Below are 23,683 nucleotides of genomic sequence, written 5' to 3' on the forward strand. Positions count from 1 at the left end.
TCAGTTCCTGCAATTTTTATAAATTTTGAACAGGGTTAAGTCCTACTACTGTACATTGGTCTTTGTGCAACCCCAAAAATGATCTATATTCTGATTGATCAGGGGTGTGATAAAGCGCTTTATAGGAACCAAGTATTATTATTATTCTTTATCATACCTCGTTTTCCTGAATCTCGTCTCCAGTGCAGGGGATTAGGAAGCTGGCAGACGCTTCGACTTGGAATCTTCTGTTGGACAAGGAGTATGCCAGGTACCAAGTTGCTTTGTCTTCAGCGGTTGAGAGTCTGAAAAATATTTTTGAAAGTCAAAAAGGTGTTAAAAATAATATGGTATGTCTACTCCTTCTCAAAATATTTGACATTGACTTGGTTTATATATATATATATTTTGAGAGATCCCCTAGGATCACAACTAACTGATGTGGGCTATCGGCAAATTTTCTGAACATCTGAACTTTTGGCGTACTGGCAACCTATAACACTTGACCATTGATTATTTGATCCTTTGGCCATATGATTAATTTTCTTTAAAAACTCCGAAGAAATAGGCAAAATCTGATGAAATTAATTTGCTCCAGAACCAAACTTCACATAAAATTGGTGGGACGACCCCGCGTAAACCCCTTAGTAAACGCCAGCTAGTCAACACATCTGGCCTACTTGTTCTATCCAGTCAATATAATACAGATCAATGGCCCCACTCAAATGACATCATATGCTTAAAAGTATATTTATAAAAACAAACAAACATTGTTCTGGACTGTGGTTTGCATTACCTCAGACTGAAAACATTAGTGTGGTTTCCAGGTTTGAATTTCGTTGGCTGCCCTAAGCTCTCTCCAGCCACGCTACCCTGGACGATAGATGACACCGCGAAACGGTTATCCGGACCGATCGGCAAGTACACATTGTGGGGGTTCTCGTTCCTGTAGCCGAACCATGCGATGTAACCCGTCCCGTTGACCTCGGGTGACACACACTCTAGGAGTGGAACGAGTATATCGCTACCTCCATCACCATCGTCTGGATCGCGGTAACCACCATGACCGCTCATACAGCTGAAGCAGTGACCCAAGCCAACGAACCCTAGAAGATACAGAACACAATAATAATCAACTGAAGTTAATACTAATTACAATAACAATGGCTTCTTATTTAGCGCGCATGGCCATCACTCAATAATGCTCAAGACGCTTCAACATAAAATATTTTCCTGCAAGGTATGTATGTGGCCAAGTTCCAGTGGAAAAAGTGACTGACTTTGACCAATTTGAACCAAGTTCTAATTCAATAGGTGTAAAACTTCTCATTGAACTTTTATAACTTTGATATTTTTCAATAACTGATTTTTTAGTTCCTTTTATAGTGAAGTATTGTGGGTTTTTTGTTTGTTTTTGTACTTAAAATCATTTAAAAAAAATTAATTTGCTATTTTGTTATTGTTGTTATTTTACATTGAAAATTAATTTCTCGTTTGTGGAAAATAAAGTGAATTGAATTGTATTGAATTAATTAAAACTCTTACCTCCAAGACAGGACCGACAATCCGGCAAGGACCACCCTTCGATACACTCATCACAGCTAGCGCCGGTCCAGTGTCCGTGTTCAGGGTCCACGTAGCATTCGCACTCGCTTCCCCCTTCCTCCGTTGCGTAACCATTCAGGCAGAGGATGGCACAGTTGGTGTTCCAGCCGATGTAACCCTCGGAGCATTCTTGACATTGGTCGCCGTCGAAGCGAGGCAGGCATTGCTCACAAGACTCTCCATCCAAGCCATGAAAGCAGACACACTGGGGGGATGAACTTGTAAGGGTGCAGTTCCCTGGAGATCACACAACACACACAATAATAATCATAATAACAATATCAAAAGGTAGTTATATTGCGCTTTTCCAAGACATGATCAAAGCGCATGACAAAGAAAAGGATAAATTAAAACTTGCAAGAAACAAATCATTAATCTACTATTTAGGAAAGAGATAAGTTTTAAGTTTTTTCTTAAAAGTAACAACACAAAAAGATTTACAGACGTTAGTTAGGAGATTAATCTAGATTCACAAACCAAGTTGTTTCTGGGTCACACCCAAACTAGTTCTCAAAATGTCAGAACACGTCCTAAGAAAATCGTAAAAGCTCCGTTTGTAATATGTCCTTCGCGTTTTACGTACGTTGCCACTCCATCTGATTGCAGAACAGGATGGTGGCCTAAAAACTTTGGTCATCAAGTCAAAAGTTTGAGTAATTCCAGTGCCGACACAGTAAGGTTTACCCATTGGAATGGTACGGTTGGTCTCAGTTAAATATTCATCTAACCCAATGCCGCCACAGTGTCTAAAAATAAGTACTTTATTGTTATCATGCAAAAAAAATAGAAAAGGGCCTCATGTTTCGACCCTGCCAGAGGATAGTTATATCTAATTTGGTTTGCGGTAACACAGGTAGATTTTGTTCTTAGAGAACTGTCTAAGAACAAACTCTACCTGGCAAGTAGATACAAACATGGTGCTACTGCAAACCAAATATATATTGATACCTCACCATGCAATGCCTCAAATCCTATATAGGATAAATATAGTTTTCATTATACACACACAAAACAAGTTGTTTAAAGCTGGGTCACACCAAACTAGTTCTCAAAATGTCCGAACATGTCCTAAGAAAATTCGTGAAAGCTGTTTTTAATTACGTTTCCATTCCGTCTAAATGCAGAACGGGATGGCAGGCTCAAAGTTCTGGGGCACATGTATCCTGATCAAACCTGTTCCAAGTGCGGATTTGGTAAGATTTACCCAATGGAATGAGATGGATGATCTCAGTTAAATATTCATCTAATGCGAACGTGCCACAGTGTCGAAATGCTTACTTAATTGTTATCGTGCAAAAAATATTAAGTACTGTCGTGATTAGGTTTACACGCATAGACATTAGTCATACATGTAGTGTTCATTCGTGTTGCAGAACGTTTATTTTCATACTTTGTGTACTATTTTGCTATACAATTGTGCATGTGCGTAGCTGGGCTCTCAGGGAATCTCTCGGGAAATTTGAATTAAAAAAGATAATGGCCTCATGTTTCCACCCTGGCAGAGTCTTTCTCGAAGGATAAAATATAGTTTTGATTATACCATACCTCTATTACTGCACTCAGGCTCTCCAGCGCAGTATATCTGGCTGCAATCATCGCTAGTGAAGCCAGGATTACAAAGACATACAGAGCGGCCGTCTCGACGGACACACGTTCCATAGTTACTGCAATCTGGCTCACCGGGACAGTCAAGCTGCTCGCAGTATTCACCTACAAAAAGATGGACAGTGTTAATTTGTAATTAGTCGCTGGTTAATTGGTAGTGACCCCTTGCAAGCAAGTCACACGCGGCGACTGAGCCACGCCCACCATTTTGGTGGTCAACAGGTTTACCTAACAGACGCACAAGAGTTAAGACTAGTCTTATCTCGAGTTAGGACAAGCCTTAAGTTTGAATTATCTCCAGTGATTTGTCCTAAGTAAGGACATAGTCCTAACTCTTTGTGAAATTGACCCCTCGGCAGTTTTCCTCGGGGATAAGAGACACAGTGTGAAAAGAGCAGAAGCAAAATTCTTAGTCCCCAAGTTTTTCTTGTAGAAGTAGATAAACAGCAGGGGTCGATTTCACAAAGAGTAAGGACAAGTCCTTACTATAAGACTAGTCCTAGGAGAATCAAAAACATATAGCTCGTCCTAAGTTAGGATGAGTATCTCGTCCTAACTCGAGGTAAGACTGGTTTCAACTCTTTGTGAAATCAACTCACAGGTTACCAGTTTCAAATAAGCTGTGCTAAGCAAGTTTTTGAGCTTACAGGCTTTATGAAATCAGGCCCAGCGGACTCTGCTGAGGCTGGGAATTGCTACATGTATAATGAGGTTAATAGTTTGAGTATGTGTTAGAGAAGCATTTTTGGTTCACAAAGTTTGAAATTCTTTTCTGAAAAACATGAATAGCAGGACAGTTAGGATTCTGAAAATCTGAAACTCGAGTCTGTGAAATCGATCCCTGGAATGCTGGATTAGTTGGAGCTGACAAACTCACCTTTATATCCTTCCTGACAGACGCAATTGAATCCATTACAACTTCCATGCTCTGAACATTCAACATCACAGCTGGTGCCCGTGTAACAGCCGTAGCATTTACAGAAGGCGCTGTTGGGTGGATCTTGCTCACCATTGGTGCATGGTATCTCACAGACTTCACCCATCCAGCCTTGGTTGCAATCGACGCACTGGGGCGGGTCAAAGTTGTCTCCATCGCATGTTCCTACCGTGGGAAATATTTGAGTTGTTACAAAACTTGAGTGAGATCATGGATAAGTTATACATAATAGGAAGAAGAATAATTTAAAAAAATTATAGCGGCCTCCACACTGCTCATTTTCTGTGACTGTATTAAACCTTATTACATTGTATGCACCCTGTAAGGCTGTGCTTTTGACAGTATGGAAATAAGTGTGAATTGAATTGAATTTAATATGTAGCGCTTGCGATATTGGCGTCTCAAAGTGTTTATTATACTCATAATGACTGGCAATGAGGTAACTAGTGTACGTCTATTCCCCCTAGAGACTTTGAGTGACCAGAAGAGGGACCTATTTCCCGAAGCCAAAAGCCGAGGGAAATAGGTCCCTCTTCTGGTCACTCACAGGCCCGAGGGGGAACAGACGTACACTAGTTACCGATTTATGCCAGTCAACATGTGTTTTATAACACAGCTCGGTCTTAAACGGAAATAAGAACAGAAATCTGGGAAAAAAAGGGAAGTTTTGTAGTTGCTGTTAACGGTTCACGTCAAGAGAAGGCGCTGTAACCAGGCACTATTTTCAAAGACTAGTGCCCACTCGGGAACTAGTTCCCGCAAAACATGCGCGCGCGATCACTAGATTAAATTAGTTCATCCCAAATGATCCTGTTTCAGCCAACCAGAATACAGAACAAGCAAGAGGTGTGTTATAACAGTATTTATTTCCAGACAAGTTTTGAAGTTACATGCGTATGAGGCCCACTTATGTAACACCTTGTAAGTGTTAACAAGTTGCCGAGGCAAATTCAGCAGCCACTGCCAGAAATAACTAGGCAAACCCACACGCTTGATCAGAAAAAAATTCTATAACTGAAAAATTTACTGGAGCAGGACTTGAACCAACAACCTCCAGAATAATATACCAGCACTCTACCAACTGACCTATATCTGACCCTACGTTGGCAGTCTCCCTATAATTATTCAGTTATAAATACTAACCTCTCTGACTGCAGTCTGGTGTACCAGGACAGTCTGGTATCTGACAACCTAAACCTTTCCATCCGCTCTTGCAGTAGCATTCCTGGTCAAAGACATTGCAATGTCCATGTCCTGTGCAGTTTGTCCCCACACCTGGGCACCCTTGAAATGTACACAGTGGACCTAAATGGGACCAATAAAATTGTTCAAATAAAACCATGATTTTTGAAAACTGCAATTTCCCCTTTTTATTCCAAAATATTGTCACTTAAAAATGTGCACATTGGCTGTAAAAAGATGGTGTTTGCTACTTTAAGTTCTAGGATTGGTCATATAAATTTGTGTCTAAGTTCAACCATTTCTGTCTGTCCTAAATTTGTCCATTTATCTTGTTTCTGTCCATCCACTGGCTGAATACTAGAAGCCGGGACTGATGAAACAAGCCTCTATTCTTTGTTGGTTTGTTTGTTTGTTTGTTTGTTTGTTTGTTTGTCTTTGTTCTGTTTGTCCGTTTGTTGTGTCTCTGTCCGTCCACTGGCTAATTACTACATGCCTCGACTGATAAAACCAACCTCTATTCTCTGTTTGCTTGTTTGTTTGTTTGTCTTGTATCCGATTGTCTGTTTGTTGTGCCTCTGTTTGTCCACAGGCTAATTACTACATGTACAAGCCACAGCTTATCAAATCAGCCTCCATACTTCTCTGTTCGTTTGTTTGTTTTGTCTGTTTGTCCATTTGTTTCGTCTTTTTTTGTCAACAGGCTAATTACTATCAGCCACGGCTTATCAAATCAGCCTCCATACTTTCTCTGTTTGTTTGTTTGTTTGTATTGTCTCTGTTTGTCCAATTGTTTTGTCTATATCTGTCTACAGGCTTATTACTAAAAGCCTCGGCTTATCAAATCAGCCTCCATACTGTTTCCTTTTTTTTTTGCCTTTTCAAGCCTAGTGTAACTCAGTCTATTCTGTTCAATATTACCTAAATAAATTGTATCATTGTTTTTTTGACAGTTGACAGTATAGGAAAAAATGTAAATTTATTGATAATGATGATATGCATAAATCAGACATGCAACTTTCTTATTGCAAAAAAAAGAAGAAATGGCCGATCACACTTAACTTTTTTTTACAGTGTTTTTCAGTTTTCCATGGCACTGTTTTGAAAGGAAAAAGAGGATATCAGCTGATCTCAGCTGAAAAGTGCATGCCTGATAAGTACTGTAAAAATAAAAATTATAATCAAGTAATTACTTACCCCACCATGCAGAGTCACACAAACACACATCATCCCCACAGAGCCCATGCCCACCGCATTCTCTGTCGCAACCTGGCCCGATGAAACAGGGATCACATGCACAGCTTCCATCATTCAGCGCAGTTCCATTGACGCAAGACAACTCACAGGCGTCTCCGATCCAGAACCGATCGCACAAGCACAGCGGTATATCCCCCGTCCCATCGCAGACGCCATTTTTGTTACAGTCCGGTTCACCAGGACAGTTTGGTATGTGACACCCGTCCCCTAACCATCCATCGTCGCACAAACATTTAAAGTACACCGTGCAAAACCCATGACCAGAGCAAGGCTCGTCAACTCCAGGGCAGTCTTTAATCTCACAGAAGGTTCCCCACTTTCCAGAATTGTATCCGTCATCGTTACCACACTGGCATTTATCGTTTGCGCAGGTGCCATATCCGCTGCATTCTTCCTGGCAGCCTTGCCCGTGCCAACAGCCACTGGTGCACAAACATACGCCGCTGTCCATTGGATACTGGTATCCGTGATCTGGTCCGCATGGTATATCGCACGCTTCTCCCATCCAGCCAGCGATGCAACTGCGGCATTCTGGGATTGGCATAACTTCAATACAGTTGCCGCGGTCATTGCAATCTGGTTCACCGGGGCAGTCTGGAGTCTCACAACCCAGCCCGATCCATCCTTCTCTACAGACACACGTATCTAAAACATAAAGTAATTGGGTGTAATTGTCAAACTTTCATTTCTGACAACCATGAACCCCTTTGACCACATTCCAGTTCAGTCTGTAATATGACACATTATGGACTTTGGTTTCTAAAACTTTACTTATATTGTTTTTTTTAATGAGATAACACGCAACTGATATCTCACTGATTTTACCGCTGCATCCCACCTGTGGTACTGTCTTCCTGTCCCCGTTCTAAGCGCGGAACGTCTGTTTCAAGGCCCACACAATCTCCAACTGGTTCCTTCACTGTATAATATCACTTTTAGTGTTTTTGTTTTAAAATTTATTGTAAGGCGCCTCGATCCTTGGTACAGGAGCTATATAAAAATAATGAATAATAACTGGTTGTCCCATTACGTTTGTTCTTCTCCCTTCGCCTTGCAATCCTTTGGTAATTTGGCGCTATATAAACCCAGCTACTATTATTGTTATTTCACGTAAATGTTGGATTTAGTGGGGTGTTATGGCTGAGCAGACACGAGCACAGAACTCAAACTCTGGTGTTTTGCTCAGGAGAGGGGTGTGTTTGAGTCAAGACACTTAACTATAATTGCTTCTCCCCACCCAGGGGTAAATGGGTACCTGTGTGGGCAGAGATGGTTTAAGGAATGAATTAAATGGCACAGTGACCAGGGGTAATGATATGTTGGAGCGCTTTGAGACATCCTTGGGGTCTCAAAGACACGAATAAACACCAAATATTACTCACACTTACCAAAGAGACAGGTGCCACGCCCGGAGCAGTCGGTGTTAAACAAGCCAGGACAACCAGGTTGGTCGCAGTACTCTCCTCTTCCCCCTTCAAAACCACAGAAACACAACCCGTCTGGGGTACACTTGCCAAAATCTGAGCACAGGATGTCGCAGTGCGGGCCATGGTAGCACGGATAACATTTGCAGAAGCCCGAGTTTGGTGGGGTCTAAAGGGATTCAATACAAAATAACTCATCACAACTTTTTTTTTCTGCAGGACTGTATAGTAAGAGCGCTGTGTATACAGTGCCAAAAAAGCACAGGTGAAAGGCAAAACCCAAATCACATGGACCTTATGTATTGACGCCATCCAGTCTAAAACTTCTTGTTGAATTTTCAATCCAAGTTCAATCCAATCTTCAGGCTTTTGAACACAGTACAACTTTAGCATAAAAATTCCATCATATCATTTTTTTGCCGTGTTAAAGGTATGTTACAGAATTGGTAAGAAAACAAAATCAGGAAGATCACAGATTTACGCCAAACTTACACGGTCTAATGATGATAGTAGAAAACATCCCTTGAAATATTTGTCTGAAATGCCTGATTTGATGAAAAATAAATAACTTAACTTTGCGTTTAGAGTATATCGCTCAGTGAGCGTTTTATATCTATGTTTTTTGCATCAATGTCATGCAAAATGTGTAATCGGTTTTTCACTATTTTCTTGTGACCCATCCCATTTCGCTGATCGATCTCAAACTTCTACAGGTTTGTCAGTTTATGTATATGGTGGATTTAAAAGTGCTTACGCTGCCAGCAACTGTTTTGTTAGCAAAACCAATTCTGTAATGTTCCTTTAAACACAAAAAGGAGGAGAACATTTTGAAAAAATAACAAATCAGCTTTAACGTATGTGTAATTACCTCTCTTCCGTTGTCGCAGAAGAAATTGCAATCTTCTCCAATCCATTTGTTATCACAGTGACGACACACTGGAACCGGTTCCTCAGGGACACAATCTCCTTTTCCAAAGCAATCCGGGGTACCAGGACAGTCTGGCTCGTGACAACCAACACCCTGCCAGCCACTAGTGCAGTAGCATCTTCCACTTGCTCGGTTGCATTCTCCATGACCAGTGCAGTCTTCGCCGAACCCGGGGCAACCTGGCAAGGTGCATGTGTCTCCACGCCACCCGTCGAAACCGCAGTCGCAGACGCCATTCAAACAAAATGTACTCTTGTCGTTGCAGTATTTTTCACATGCCAGCCCTGCGTAGCATGGTTCGCATATGCACTCCCAGGTGCCGTTGATCTGTTGTGGCATGCCCGAGATGCAGCGAAGTTCACATCCGTCTCCCATGTAAGTATCGTCACAGTTAGTACACTTTGGGTCCTCACCATCAGGTGGGATGGGGCAATCGCCGTGCCCATTACAGTCGGGATTCCCAGGGCAGTCCGGCAGATGACATCCAATCCCTTCAAAGCAAATGTAACAAAATGACATAATTTTCGAGGTATTTTTTTTTTGCAAAGGGCACTTCAAAAAATCTTAAATTCTATGAGAAACTTTTGAAGGGATGCCAAGAACAAAATCAGGCCAACAGAAGCTATGACCTCAAGAAGCTATGTAATACGAGGGCTGTTTAAGTTATCTTTTGTGGGAGTGTTGGCTGTGAGCCGGTGTGTTCTCGCCATTTCTAACAGTATACTTCATCAGGAGAAACAATAATGCCCAGAAACAAATGTCCTGTGAAGGGAAATTGTTTGTCAAATTTCTAAAACGTTTTATACATATAACAACAAATTTAACATAAACCTTACCTTTCCATCCTGGATCACACAGACAGTCAAACGTTGCTGTATTGCAGGTTCCGTGGTTGCTACAGTCTACAGACACACCGGGGCATCCTGGGGTTTGACATCCATCACCACGATATCCCGAATCAAAGTCGCATACGCAAGTGTCATTCTCACACACACCGTTGTCGGAACACACTTTGCTACATCCCACCCCGGTGTAGCAGCTGTCGCAAACACAGCCACGCTGGTCACCATAATTGTAGCCGAACTCGCAGGGTACATCGCAGATCTCGCCAGCCCAATTTGCCTCACAGTGACAGCGCCTGGGTGTTTCTTGTACACAATCACCATGTCCTTTTATCAAGAGAACAAAGACAAAACCAATCTGGTCAACATTCTATTTATTAGTATAATCTGCTGTACACCTGATGAGAATTTCACAATACTTTGCCAATTAATGGAGAACTTGAGTTTCTGTGAACATCAAAGACTTGTGTTCAATTTCATTCCTGCTTGGAACCATTTCTAACAAAAGTACCTGTATACTGCTGACAAATACAGTCAACATTCGTTATAAACAGCGATGTACATTCTGAAGTCTTGAAACTCATTTCTGCTTTTCTTTGTTTTGTCTGATCTCTCGTAACAACGCTCCCATTATAAAGAGGTTATTTGGCAAATCCCAGCAATCTCATTTAAATGAGAGTCAACTGTACTATTAATAAAGGAGTAGATTCATCATGTCGGTTTTAAGGCCACTGTCCAGTCTGTTCTGGGTTGGCCTGAAAGGATTAAAGTGAATAAAATGATACATTTGTGCATTTTCAAGAAATTGTGGTAAAGAATTGTCTTACCTGAGCAGCTTGGAATTCCAGGACAGTCCGGGATAGTGCAATCAGAACCAGTCCAACCTGGGTAGCAGGTACATTCCTGAGTGACAGTGTTGCATGTTCCTTTCAGGTTACAGGCACCATCAACACCAGGACAGCCAACAGTTTCACACTTTTCACCCAAGTATGCCTCATTTTCATTATTAAAGCACAGGCAGTGCTGACCTGTCTCGTCACAGACTCCATTTCCGGAACATTCACTGTTGCATCCTGCACCTGTCCAGCACGGTTCACACTCGCAGAAGCCGCTGTCCTTCGGAACTTGGACCCCATGTGAACATGGATTGTCACATTCCGGTCCCATCCATCCGTAGATGCAGTCGGTGCAAACCGGAGTCTCGCGATCAGTCGAGTTGCAGAAGCCACGTCCTGAGCAATCCGGCTCACCAGGACAGTCTGGCACATCACAACCATCACCGCTCCATCCAGGGAAGCAGAAGCAAAGATGCAAGGCGCTGTTACAATCACCATGACCTGTGCAGTCCACACCCACCCCAGGACACCCGGGTCTCTGGCACACTACTTCGTGCCAACCAGGATCACATACACATTGGTCGTCTTGGCATTTTCCGTGGCCCGTGCATTCACTATCGCAGCCCTTTCCAGAGTAGCATGGCTCGCAGACACACACCCCACTATCCATCGGCTCCTGGATGCCTTGTACACATGGTTCATTACAGTCTACTCCCATCCAGCCTTTAATACAGTCAGTACAGAGTGGTGGATCATACGTCTCATTGCAGTAGCCACGCTCAAAGCAATCAGGCCGACCCGGGCAATCTGGAAGTTCACATCCTTCTCCAGTCCAGCCACTCGTGCATGTACATTCATGTGTAGCACTGTTGCACTCCCCTCTTCCACTACAAGGGAGGTCGTAAAGGCCTGGGCAAGTAGGAATATCGCAGAGGTCACCGGTCCAGATTGGGTCACAATCACAAACACCATTGATTATTTTACCATGCAAGGAGCACTCTGCATCACAGCCGACTCCAGCCCATCCTCTGGTGCAGTTGCAGAAGCCACTGTCCATCGGTGACTGTTCGCCATTGACGCAGGGGTCTTCACAAGCAGGTCCCATCCATCCTTTACTGCAGTTTGTGCAGACTGGTGGATCAAAGGTCTCATTGCAATGTCCACGGTTGGCACAGTCAGGGCTCCCAGGGCAGTCAGGAATCTCACATCCCAAATCCATCCAGCCTTCATTGCAGGTGCATTTATGCAAGGAGCTGTCGCAATCTCCCCGCCCAGAGCAGTCGAGATTATATTTACCAGGACATCCCGGTATGTCACACAGCTCACCCTTCCAGCCAGTAGCATAGTCACATATGCAAGCGCTGTCGACAATCACTCCATGCTCCGAGCACTCCGAGTCACATCCAACACCACTCCATCCTGCTGAACAGTTGCAATAGCCACTGTCCATGGGTTCCTGAACGCCATTTACGCAGGGGTCAGCACATGCTGGACCCATCCAACCAAGTGAGCAGTTCAGGCAAATCGGAGTGTCAAAGGTGGCATTACAAAACCCGCGATCTGAACAATCAGGTTCACCTGGGCAGTCTGGGATGTGACAAGCCAGGCCAGTCCAACCAGGAAAGCAAGTGCACTCATGGGTTGCGCTGTTACAGTCACCATGTCCGGTGCAGTCTTCCCCAAATCCAGGACAACCTGGTATCTCACAGACCTCTCCTCGCCATCCCTCAAATGGATCACAGTCACAGGTGACATTGTCTGAACCACACACACCATGTCCAGTGCATTCAATATTGCACCCCTTCGCAGACCAGCAGGGGTCGCACACACAAATCCCACTATCCATTGGAATCTGATCTCCATGTAAACATGTCTCGTTACAATCTGCACCCATCCAGCCATCTGAACAATTTTTGCACTCTGGGGGTAGGAAGGTTGTGTTACAAATTCCCCTGTCAAAACAGTTTGGTTCTCCTGGACAATCAGGCAGGGAGCAACCTGGGCCCTTCCACCATGGCTCACAGTAACACTGGTGGACAGCGGCATTGCATATCCCGTTACCTGAACAGTCCTCATCCTCACCTGGACAGCCAGCAACTGTGCAGAAATCCCCTCGCCAACTCTCCTCACACTCACACGTCCCATTTGCACTGCACACGCCGTGATGGTTACATAAGGAATGGCAGTGCTCACCAATGTAACACGAGTCACACTCACAAACACCAGCACTGCAAGTCCCGTTCCCATTGCACATCTCTGAGCAGTCCAACTCGTGGTGACACAGGTCGCAGATGCAATCGCCATGCGGGGTACATTCACCACTGCCGCTGCAGGTGGTGTTTCGGTCGCACTGATGCTCACAGCGATACCCCACAAAGCCCTGGAAGCAGTCACACCCACCGAAGTCAGCACAAGTCCCTTGACCATTGCAAGTTGTATCTGCAGAACAAGGGACCTGGCAGTTGCTACCAACAAAGCCATCCTCACAGTCGCACATCTCGGTGTCATTTAACCACATCCCGTGTCCACTACAGAGCTCTCCAGAGACGCATAATGTCCCTGCTTGACCGACAAAGGAGGATGAAGAAGAACCACCAGCGGCTCTACGCTGTCCAATGACCACTGCATGCGGTTTGTTTGGTGAGAAGGTTCTGACCCGGCCACCTCCTCCACCACCTCCATAATGAGTATACAAATATCCATAATTATGATGAGAAGCAGCTCCACCATCGGCATTCATGTATCCCCATCCTTCAACAAACAGGCCATCCATCCAAAGTGATCCCCCGCTGCCACCACCTGCACCTGCCTCATTGTTGGGCAAGCCCTGAACATGAATCTGACCCTCCATGATCAAGAGTCTACTGGAAACAAGCTGTATAGCACCACCTCCTTTACCCCCAGCACGCCCGTGATCACAATTTCCACCCCCACTGCCGACATGTGTAGGCAGACACTGGCTTCCATACACTGCACCTCCGTGTGAGTAATCGTTTGTTCCACCTCCTCGACCACCATACCCGGCACCAGCTCCTCCTTTGCCAGTAAACCCTGCCCCAGGACCACTTGCCGCTCCGTATCCCGACCCATCTCCCTTTATCTCACCACTTTTTTCAACCTTCATATCTTGGGAAAACACCACAAGCGCATCGTTCACATGAACAGTCCCACTGTAGTCAACATCCAATCTCTCTGCCAGCACAAGCCGAGTGGCACCGTCATTCAAATTACGCACTCCGCTGGTAACAATGTACAGGAGTCCATTTCTGCGTACAGTCAGTTGGCCCAGCCAGTAATTACCCCTTTCCTCACTGCCTATAGTGCAATTCATGCATGCAAAGTATCCACTTCTATACAGAAACAACTGTCCATCAACAACAGCATTCTCCAAACCATACAGAGCACCTCTTACATACACCTTTGCAACAATGACGAATTTCGATGGTAGGATACAAGTGCCTTCAGATTCAATGATTATATTAACAGGTGCCCTTGATCTCTGCTGTTGGGGTTCAAAGTACACATTGTGATGGTTTTGAATATGAACGACGCCGGATTTATCTCCAGACATATGTTCGATTGTCAAGTTGTAGGTTAATGTTGTTGTCTGAAAATAAACGGAAAATACAAAAGCATGTCAACGCATTCTAAGAGGTAAAATAATTACACTATTTTCGGGGGTTGAAAGAAACACTCATTTCAATAGTATAGTTTCAAGCTATAACAAAACAAAAACCCGATTAAAAAATTCACTAAAATATCAGCTTAGACTTTTGTAGCAGTCTCAACCTGTAAAATTCTTATTCAACAAGCTGTCCGATTTTGTTTGATATGGAAATGCAGGAAACAAACTTTATCATTGAACAGACCATACCAGACTTATCCAAGTCCAAACATTTACACATTGAGTTACTAGAGAGCGGAGTTTTTGATGGATTGGAACTGTACCTCCAAACCAATCACTCTAAGCCTAGTGCACGATATATCAAACTTATCCTAGTCCAAACATTTGAGTGTTGAGTTTAATAGAGTGGAGGAATTTAGGCCGTGTCCGAAACGGCGACTTCGGCTACAGCTACGGCTAGATCGCGTGCGTCTGCCTATTCTTTAACACTGGTAGACGCGCTGATCTAGACGTAGCTGTAGCCGAAGTCGTCGTTTCGGACACGGCCTTAGAGAAAATGATAGGGTCTTAAGCCAACAAAACCAGCCATCAGAAACAACTTGGTTTGAAAAATAAACTAATGTCAACGAACAAAACCATTGCTGATTATATTCCCACCATGCAAAGTTTCAAACCCTACTCAAAATCGAGATACAAGTTTTGTGCATTGTCGCAAACCAAATCATTTATTTTATTTTATTTATACAAACCTGTGCTAGTGTAACACATGCTTTCCTCTTCAGAATGACTCCGTTGAAAACATACTCTTGGTCCCCGGCTTCATCCAACACCACCGGCAAATCACAACCGTCTCCAGATGGGTGATTAGAGTTATCAATCTCTAGGAAATGCTCAGAGGTATCGCCTAGTGTGATGCGTTTGTACACAGTACCGGGCCCACCATGGGTGGCTCCTGTTCCACCAAGGGCATACATTGAGCCTCGGAAGCAGTATAGGTTGGTGAGGTAGAGTGCAATGCGACCACCACTCCCGCCGCCATTAGCTTTAAAAGAAACAAACCAATAACATTTCGCCGATTAGGGGTACTAGAAACTCTCACCAACTTTCATGCGATAGGATGGGGGGGGGGCAGATGAGGTGTATGAATGAACTCAAAGAACTCATATGCCGAAAAGCAGAGAGGCTCTCAAGGTAATTTTTGTAGATTTGGATGATTAAAAGTTGCTTTCATGACTACAGTATAAAACTTTCCCAATACTTTCCATTACAAACAAGAACCTATGAAACTTTGTCTCAATTTATGTCAGTAAACTCACAGGTAGTGACACCCTAAACCACCTGTTCATGCCTCATGAACTTTTGAGAAGATAAGAAAGATCACGTTGAAGACTGCTGATTCCAACACCAGGGAGTACCAACCCTAGTTTGTTGTAGGCAATTTCAGGTCTGGTATTAATGGGTGATTCACTTCATGTTTTTGTTCTGCAGTAGATTTGAACGAAGAAACACAAAGGTCAGCTGGACAAACTTACTGAAAACTCTGGTTGGCTCTTGGGTTGACAATGATGTGTGTGGGGAGTTTGGGAATGTAATGAACAGTATACTAATGTACATTGATACCAAAACACACACAAAAACAATTTTTATTACATTTGGCAAATGAGCGATCAATTTTATTACACATGCATTCCTATTCAAGTGATTTTGCCTCATAAGTTGAAACAGTTGCTCACTTCAATTCGTTTTGACGCATGAGAATTTATAAAGTGATCTATTTAATATACAAGTTGTTTAATAAAGTCGTTTGAAAGGTTCATTAACAGATTTCTACAACATTGTGACTGTTTTTTTTTCTTTTTTTCTGACAAGCATTTTTTGCAAATTGAGCATAATGAACAATCCTAATACACAAACGCAAACCATGATTTCTTTACTTCTTCATTTCTTTGTGTATTTTTGTGGTTCTTATTCTTTATTTTGTTGCTTCCCTTTTCCACCTAAAGTTTCAAGTAAAAATGTTTTGGATAAATTTACATATATTACCATATCCACTAGCAGTATAGGCAGACCCCCCATCACAGTGGATTGTCCCATGACCAATGAGATTGGCTGCATCAATCACAAGACTTCCTCCACTGCCACTGCCTCGATATGATTGGTAGATGTAGATCCCTGGTAGTCCGTCGGCTGATATACGACCATTACAGATGATTTCCTACAAAGGATTACAATGAAATAGGTTTGAAAATCTACCATAACTATTGGTTGTGGTATAAACTTGCATAGGAACGTTGCCATCGTCGACGTCGGATTCGGCCCCATCGTCGATAGATAAGTCTTCTATCTGGCCAAATGTCAATAGACATAACACAACTGAAGTGTATCGTCGCCATCCTCTCCCCAAAACGTCCTAAAATTCTGATTTTCCCGACTTAGAACTCACGAAAATATTCCGGAATGCTCCTGCGGCATCCATTGATACTACCTTTTCTTTTACGGTAAAAAAGTATTTAAAAAAACATGGCTTCTATTTAGCAAAATGCCCAAAATGTACCCGGATGGATGTCAGGGGTCAAAAGAAAGCTCGATTGTATGCAAAATAAGTAGCAAGTTGTGTTGGGCGCAAATATGCGGCCACAGCAGTGAGGGTACCACGCAAAGGGTCAACTGCAAACCGTGGCTCTAGCATTATATTAGTATGTTAATCTCAATCAAGCTTTGGACATAGGTGGCTCTTCGTGAAAACGGTAACAATATGTACCTGTCCTGCTTTGATGTGAAGCATTCCTCCTCCAGCTCCACCCTCAGGTCCGCCTCCACCGCTCCCAATGTCTTGTGGGAAATAGAGGGAGCCATATGCCACGCCACCAGCTGCACCGCCACCAACACCACCTTCAGTTACATGGGTAAAGATATGTATTAAAACAAATTAACCACATAGTTTTTTATTTACAGCCATGATAGAAAAACTGATGGTGAAATGGCAGATCAAAATACAGATGGTGGACTGTAGTATAAATAAAGAATGAGGAAAATAGCAAATTTTGGTTTTGGGAGGTGTGTGTAGTAGCTTGTTCCTTTGTCTGTAATCTAAAAAAAAATGGAGATGCTGGTGTATAAAGTTGAGTCCTCTTTTTCAAATCTATAAATATGGCATATTTGAGAGTTACTTAAAATGTCTATATCTATTTCTTCTTTTTTCAAGAATTTAAACAAAATGTGCCACTTACAAACATGTTTTCCTTCTACAACTATTACCAATATTAATTTTGGTTTTACCCATGTACCGATCTTTGTTAGCAACGATACTCAGTACATTCCTAAGCTCTGGGACAAAAATCACAGGCATATTACTCAGGTTTTTTTTCTTTTTCTTTCACAAAGCTCTGGAAATTACTGGGTATACAGTGCTAACACACACATCAGTGTATAATAAGGGTAAACCAGTATCAATATTCTTTGTCCCTGATGCAAATTTCCATCTATTAAAACTATTACCTAATGAAATCTTTCTTCAGTTTAGTACTCACCTTGTGATCCATGCCCACCACCAGAGGATCCTTTGGTACCACTTCTCCCAGCACCAGGTCCCTCTTGAGCCCCATATCCACTTCCATCACTCATCACAACTCCACCCGATTCCACTGTCACCGTTCCAGCATCAACTGTTACCTTCTGAGTTTGCAGAACCAGCTGACCGCCGTTCTTAACGATCAGTTCTCCGATGTTTAAGACTGGGATTGTTGGATCCATGGACAGGGTCAGTACTCCAGCGTTGCTGACTGAGAGGGACGGAACAGTCAGAAGACCTGGGGTGTGATCATTGTAGGGTTTGTCGGTGAACCACTGTGACTCATCTGCTAGCATGGCTGTATGAGCCTTGCCCTTAAACTTAATTTCACTGCTGCGTTCCAAAATGAGCTCTTCAACACCCGTCAGTCGTCCTTCTATGATGATCCGCTCCGTGCGAGCTATCACTGTGGTAGGTAGAACAATCTCACCTCCCCAGTCAACATGGAAACCACACGGAGCATCAAGGTAAGTGTGAGTTGACTCTACGATGTGGACAAACAGGCGCTGTCGTTTCTGCACACGGATCAGTCCCCGTTTATTTCCGGTGAGCTCATGGACCACAACAGTGACATTGCGTGCTTCTTTTGGATGGTAAAAGTGTAGGTAGGAGTGACCCTCAATCTGCACCTCGTCAAACTGGTAGAAGACCGTTCCTTCCTCCATCACAACAGCCGGATGGTCGACCTCAATTTTGTGGTTGTCAATCTTTAATTTCGAGTGGTCAGGTTTGAACTCTGAGACATTTCTTGCTGAATATTTCAGCTCTCTGTACTGGGGTCCGCGGCGCGACTCATACTTATAAACCGTTCCAGCTGCCCCATTTCCCTTGGATGGTTCCTGGTGTGTGTTTCCACATGCACCTCCTTTTGCAACGAAAAGTCCACCATAGTTATTCTGGTGTCTGATGTGGATGCCTATCCTCCCACCACCACCACCTGCACCGCCTTCCAATCCTTCCCCACCATTTGCATGAATCTCTCCATGACCAGTGAGATTTGTAGCTTCCAGAAGAATGCTCCCACCGCTGCCACCACCTACATTCTTGTTTGGACTGTTCTGGCCACTTGCTGATATGTAGCCATTAATGTGCACTAGCTTTCCGACTACCCAATGGAGCAATCCACCTCCAGCAGCTCCTGGGCCATAGGTGCTACTACCCCCACCACTGCCCTGCTGAAGAGGAGTGTATACAGATCCATACGTTACACCTGTTCTGTTCTCGCCCATATAACCTCCTTCTCCTCCATGACTGCCACCAGTGCCGAAGCCATCAGATGACATTTGACCTGCCCCAGGTCCTTGATTACTGCCGTGACCTTCTCCGTCCAGCAATAAGTTACCTTCGCTTTCCAAGTCGGCATGGTCAGATTCGATTAATCCATGATTCATCAGCAGTGTTCCCCGATATTTGATTTCAAGGAAATCCACATTGAGGATGACATCGGTGAGAACTCTTTGGAAAGTGATAGCTCCTCCATGTTTTACGAAAAGCTCCGGAACTGAAAAGTTCCCTTCTTCAGAAATATGTACATACTCCCGGTTTTCCACCAGAGCCGTTTGCGATGTCGATGAACAGATTACATCCCCTTCGTCCTCAATGTACAGTTTATGGATGCCTGTTACACGCCCATGAAGCTCTGTTCTTGTTCCATGCATGTGCACCTCTGATGGCAAGACAATCTCCGACCCATAGTCAATTAGATAACTGCAAGGAGCTTCGGTTCTATTTGTCAGTGATTCAAGCACCTCCACGTACACAGCCTGATCTCCTCTCAGATGCAACTGCCCGGTCTTGTCCCCGACGAAACGGTGCACTGTTACATTCACGTGTTGATGCATAGGAGGGTGGTAGATGAGCAATCTGGAAGCTCCTGTCAGTTCCATCTCATTGAACTCAAATGAGTTAGTATCACCTTCAATAACCACTGTGGCGGTTGGAACAAACAAACCCTCGTTGTCTATGTGCAAGTACTTGTGGTCAACATCAAGGAGGGTTGTATTGGTTGACTTTTGATATTTCCTGATGCGATACTCCAGAGGGCGAAGGTTTTCTTCAACATAAACTGTCCCTGCTGCTGCACCATGGTCTAAGAGGTAGCTTCCCTCACCACTCCCACCTCGATCAGTATACTTCCCTCCGTATGTGTAGCGCCAGCGACAATGCACAGCAGCTCTTCCACCAGAACCGCCACCTCCTTCCCCAACACCATCTCCACCTCGGACATTCATTTCTCCATGACCTGTGATATTAGTCGTTTCAAGGAACACGCTCCCGCCGCTCCCTCCACCCGCATGTCCACCGATTCCAGGGGATCCTTTCGCTGACAGCAAGCCATTTAGTTCCAAATGATGACTGATTTTCCAATGAAGCAATCCACCACCACTGCCTCCGATTCCTTGGCCGTTTCCTCCACCACTTCCAAGCTCAAGGCCTGTTACAACAGATCCATATGGTTGACTGACAAGAGTTGTGTTCTTGCCTCCTCCTTCTCCTCCATGTGCCCCTCCATAACCAACCCCAGATACTGTTTTCCCTGCTCCTTGACCTTCTTCTGCTGGGAAGCCATGACCATCCATGTGGAAGACACCTTCACTTTCGATCCAGGCATATGTTGAGTGAACCTCACCACGATTTAGATAAAGAGCACCTTGGTATTCCACTCGAAGCTCACTTGACTCCAAACTCATTGTACTAGTTACACGTCTGAAGCCTGCCAGACCACCTCTCTTGATTGTAACTGTTCCAAATGAGAAGTTCCCAGGTGGCGTAACATCCACATAGATGCGGTTTTCCATTCGACCGGTTTGTGCTGTTGAGTGAAACTCAACCCAAGCATCGTCTTCAATGTATAGGTGGTGAACGCCCACTATCAAACCACCAAGAGTGCTGTTTGAGCCATGAATGTGAAGCTCTGCAGGGAAGACTATCTCGGCCCCATCATCGACGATGAAGCTACAGGGTGCTTCAGTCCTGTTGGTAACAGACTCTACAACCTCTATGAAAGCCGTCTGGTTAACACTAACATGCAGTTGGCCAGTCTTGTCCCCAATAAATCTATGCACAGTCAGGTTTACTTTGGTTGCATTGTCTGGATGATACAACAGCAGCCTTGCAGCTCCACTGAGCTCCATCTCATCAAGTTCATACTGGATGGTGTTTTCTTCTAAAATCAAGGTAGCTGGTGGAACAGGACGTCCATTGTTGTCAATGTGCACATACTTGTGATCTACATCCAGGAATGTTGTGTTGTGAACTTTATCATACTTCTTATGCCTATACTCTAACTCCCGTAAGTTTTCCTCTTTATAGACTGTGCCAGCAGAACCTCCATGGGAATTTCCATATCCATTGCCTCCACCACCACCATAGTCCAGGAACTGTCCACCGTACTGGTATCGCCAGCGACAATGAATGCCTACTTTACCACCTGATCCACCACCTCCCTTATCAACACCCTGGCCTCCAATGATATCAATCACACCATGCCCAGTCATATTGGTTAACTCAATCAAGGCTGAGCCTCCGCTTCCACCTCCTGCATTTCCTCCAACTCCGTCACCACCTCTCAGACGAAGCTCTCCATTCAGTTCCAGTTTTTGACCGATTTTCCACCATAGGAGACCACCACCAGGACCACCCATCCCTGTTCCATTTCCGCCGCCACTGCCTTTCACACGAGGGCTATACACAGAGTCATATGGCACACCACCATATGGTGGAGGTCCACCGCCCTGGCCACCATGACCAGCACCCATTCCAATCCCGTCGTCAGTTGTTAAACCTTTCCCTGGTCCAGCCTCTCCAGTGAAACCCCTTGCATCCATGTGGAACACGCCCTGGCTTTCAATCCAGGCATCTGCAGAGTCGATTTCCACCTCATCCATAATAAGAGCTCCTTGATATTTCACCCGAAACTCGTTCACAACAATACTCATAGGATGCGTTATTCGCTGGAACTCGGCAACAGAGTTACGTTCCACAGTGAGAGTTGCGAAGCTGAAGTTCCCCTTCGCCGTGATATGAATGTATTCCTGATTTTCCACCAATGCTGTCTGAGCTGTGGAGAAAAATATAACATCGCCTCCTCCAGCAATAACAAGATGGTGCACACCTGTTATTCTTCCAGCTAACCAAGATCTTGTTCCGATGATATCAACCGAGGCAGGAAAGACAATCTCTGCTCCTTCATCGATTTGATAACTACAAGGAGCAAAAGTCTCATTAGTCTGAGATTCAACAACTTCAACGTATATGATTTGGTTCTCCCTCAGATGAAACAAGCCAGTGCGGTCTCCAAGGAACTTATGGACAACCACAGTCACATTGGATGATTTGAGAGGATGGTAGAGGCGAATATTGGCATGGCGAGTGATATGTGCTTCATCTAGCTCGTAGTTGTCACTCTCACCCTCCATGAGCATTGTGAAAATCCAAGGGACATGCTGATCGTTGTTATCAACAAACAAATAACGGTGCTCTCCAACAACCGACGTCACATTTGTATCAGGGTTGTATTTAAGTTCAGCATACTGTGGCCCTCGCTCGGTTTCTTCTTTGTAAACGGTCCCTGCCGCACCGAAATTTGTCAATATCCCATGTCCACCAAAAGCTCTTAATCTACCTGCAAACTTGTAGTGATAGCGAGCGTGAATCCCGATCCTACCACCTGAACCACCAAATCCCAAACCATGGTGACCATTAGTTGGCTCTGCTGCATTGCCACCGTTCACATTGATCTCACCATGTCCAGCAAAGTCTGTTGTCTCAAAGAGGACACTCCCACCGCTGCCACCGCCTGCGCTGCCACCTGTTCCATCCTGACCCCTGAGGTACACAAACCCATCGATAGTAATTAGAGCTCCATTCTGCCAGTGCAGCTCTCCTCCGCCACTGCCTCCGACCCCTCCACCATTGCCACCACCACTGCCACTGTGCAATGGCTCATAGAGGGATCCGTACGGTTCTCCACCAGTGATAGGTTCAGGGGCTCCTCCATAGCCACCGTGACCAGCACCAAAACCAAGTCCTTCTTCGGACGTCCATCCACTGCCTGGACCTGATGGTTTAAAAAGCCAGACAAGGAAAAGCAAATTATATAGACACTATTATATGGAATCATCACATCAAGGCTCAATTTCATGGCTATGCTTACCGTAAGCAAAGAATCAGCGCTTACGGAAGCGGGGAATTCTGTGCTTATGTCAAGCGTATTTCCCGAGTTAGCAGGGATTTTTTGCTTGTGCGCATGCGTACTCCACGTAGTAGGTATTCTACGCCGACACAGCTAGCGCAGAAATTTGACACTTGTCATGCAAGCAGAGAATGGTGATCGTAAGCACAGAATTGGGCGGTTAGCAAAGCCATGAAATTGGGCCTACATCTTAAGACCAGGTCACACAATCCATTTACAGACGAACAGTTCCTGGCAAGAAGGAAACTCTTTATTTCCTTAGGGACAGTGAGTTACAGTAAGAAGAATTTCTCATGGAAGTGTTACTGCCATGAGAAGTGTGCATATACAATACAGCTAGTATCTTCCAACTTGCCAATAAGAATTTCTAAGTGTGACAAGCCATCAACCTTTTGGTGTGTAAGAAGCTCACAATGTTCTGCCCGGAGGACAGTATGGGCAATTTCAAATAAAAAGAATCCCCCAAAATGTATGCAAGTGCTACAAAAGCAGTTTGCACCGAAAAACCAACTAAGCATGCATAACCCACTAGACCTAAACATAAAAAGCCAAATTTGAAAGACAAAGCAATGAAGAATCACTACATATGCTTTATAGGGAAACATATGCATAGAGATCATACTCCAAAGGATTTGAGACTGTTTCAGGAATATTTAAGGACCAGTCAACAGGAATAGTAATAGTGTAAGGTGCTTTGATAC

General features: G+C 44.2%; 1 protein-coding gene across 1 annotated transcript in view; it reads right to left on the reverse strand.

Moving 5' to 3' along the window:
• Positions 1 to 23,683, reverse strand: part of LOC117301054 — a 126,853-nt gene that overhangs the window by 21,896 nt on the left and 81,274 nt on the right. The window contains exons 52-66 of the mRNA XM_033784936.1: positions 17,748 to 22,847; positions 16,979 to 17,109; positions 16,261 to 16,432; positions 14,967 to 15,259; positions 10,584 to 14,199; positions 9,751 to 10,083; positions 8,855 to 9,405; positions 7,951 to 8,155; positions 6,503 to 7,207; positions 5,270 to 5,431; positions 4,067 to 4,291; positions 3,130 to 3,294; positions 1,525 to 1,821; positions 776 to 1,085; positions 158 to 284 (exon numbers count right to left, since the gene is read on the reverse strand). Coding sequence (XP_033640827.1) covers positions 158 to 284; positions 776 to 1,085; positions 1,525 to 1,821; positions 3,130 to 3,294; positions 4,067 to 4,291; positions 5,270 to 5,431; positions 6,503 to 7,207; positions 7,951 to 8,155; positions 8,855 to 9,405; positions 9,751 to 10,083; positions 10,584 to 14,199; positions 14,967 to 15,259; positions 16,261 to 16,432; positions 16,979 to 17,109; positions 17,748 to 22,847 — 12,392 coding nt within the window. The remainder of the gene's footprint in view (positions 1 to 157; positions 285 to 775; positions 1,086 to 1,524; positions 1,822 to 3,129; positions 3,295 to 4,066; positions 4,292 to 5,269; positions 5,432 to 6,502; positions 7,208 to 7,950; positions 8,156 to 8,854; positions 9,406 to 9,750; positions 10,084 to 10,583; positions 14,200 to 14,966; positions 15,260 to 16,260; positions 16,433 to 16,978; positions 17,110 to 17,747; positions 22,848 to 23,683) is intronic.

The sequence above is a fragment of the Asterias rubens genome, chromosome 16 (genome assembly GCF_902459465.1).
Source record: "Asterias rubens chromosome 16, eAstRub1.3, whole genome shotgun sequence".
Lineage (NCBI taxonomy): Eukaryota > Metazoa > Echinodermata > Asteroidea > Forcipulatida > Asteriidae > Asterias > Asterias rubens.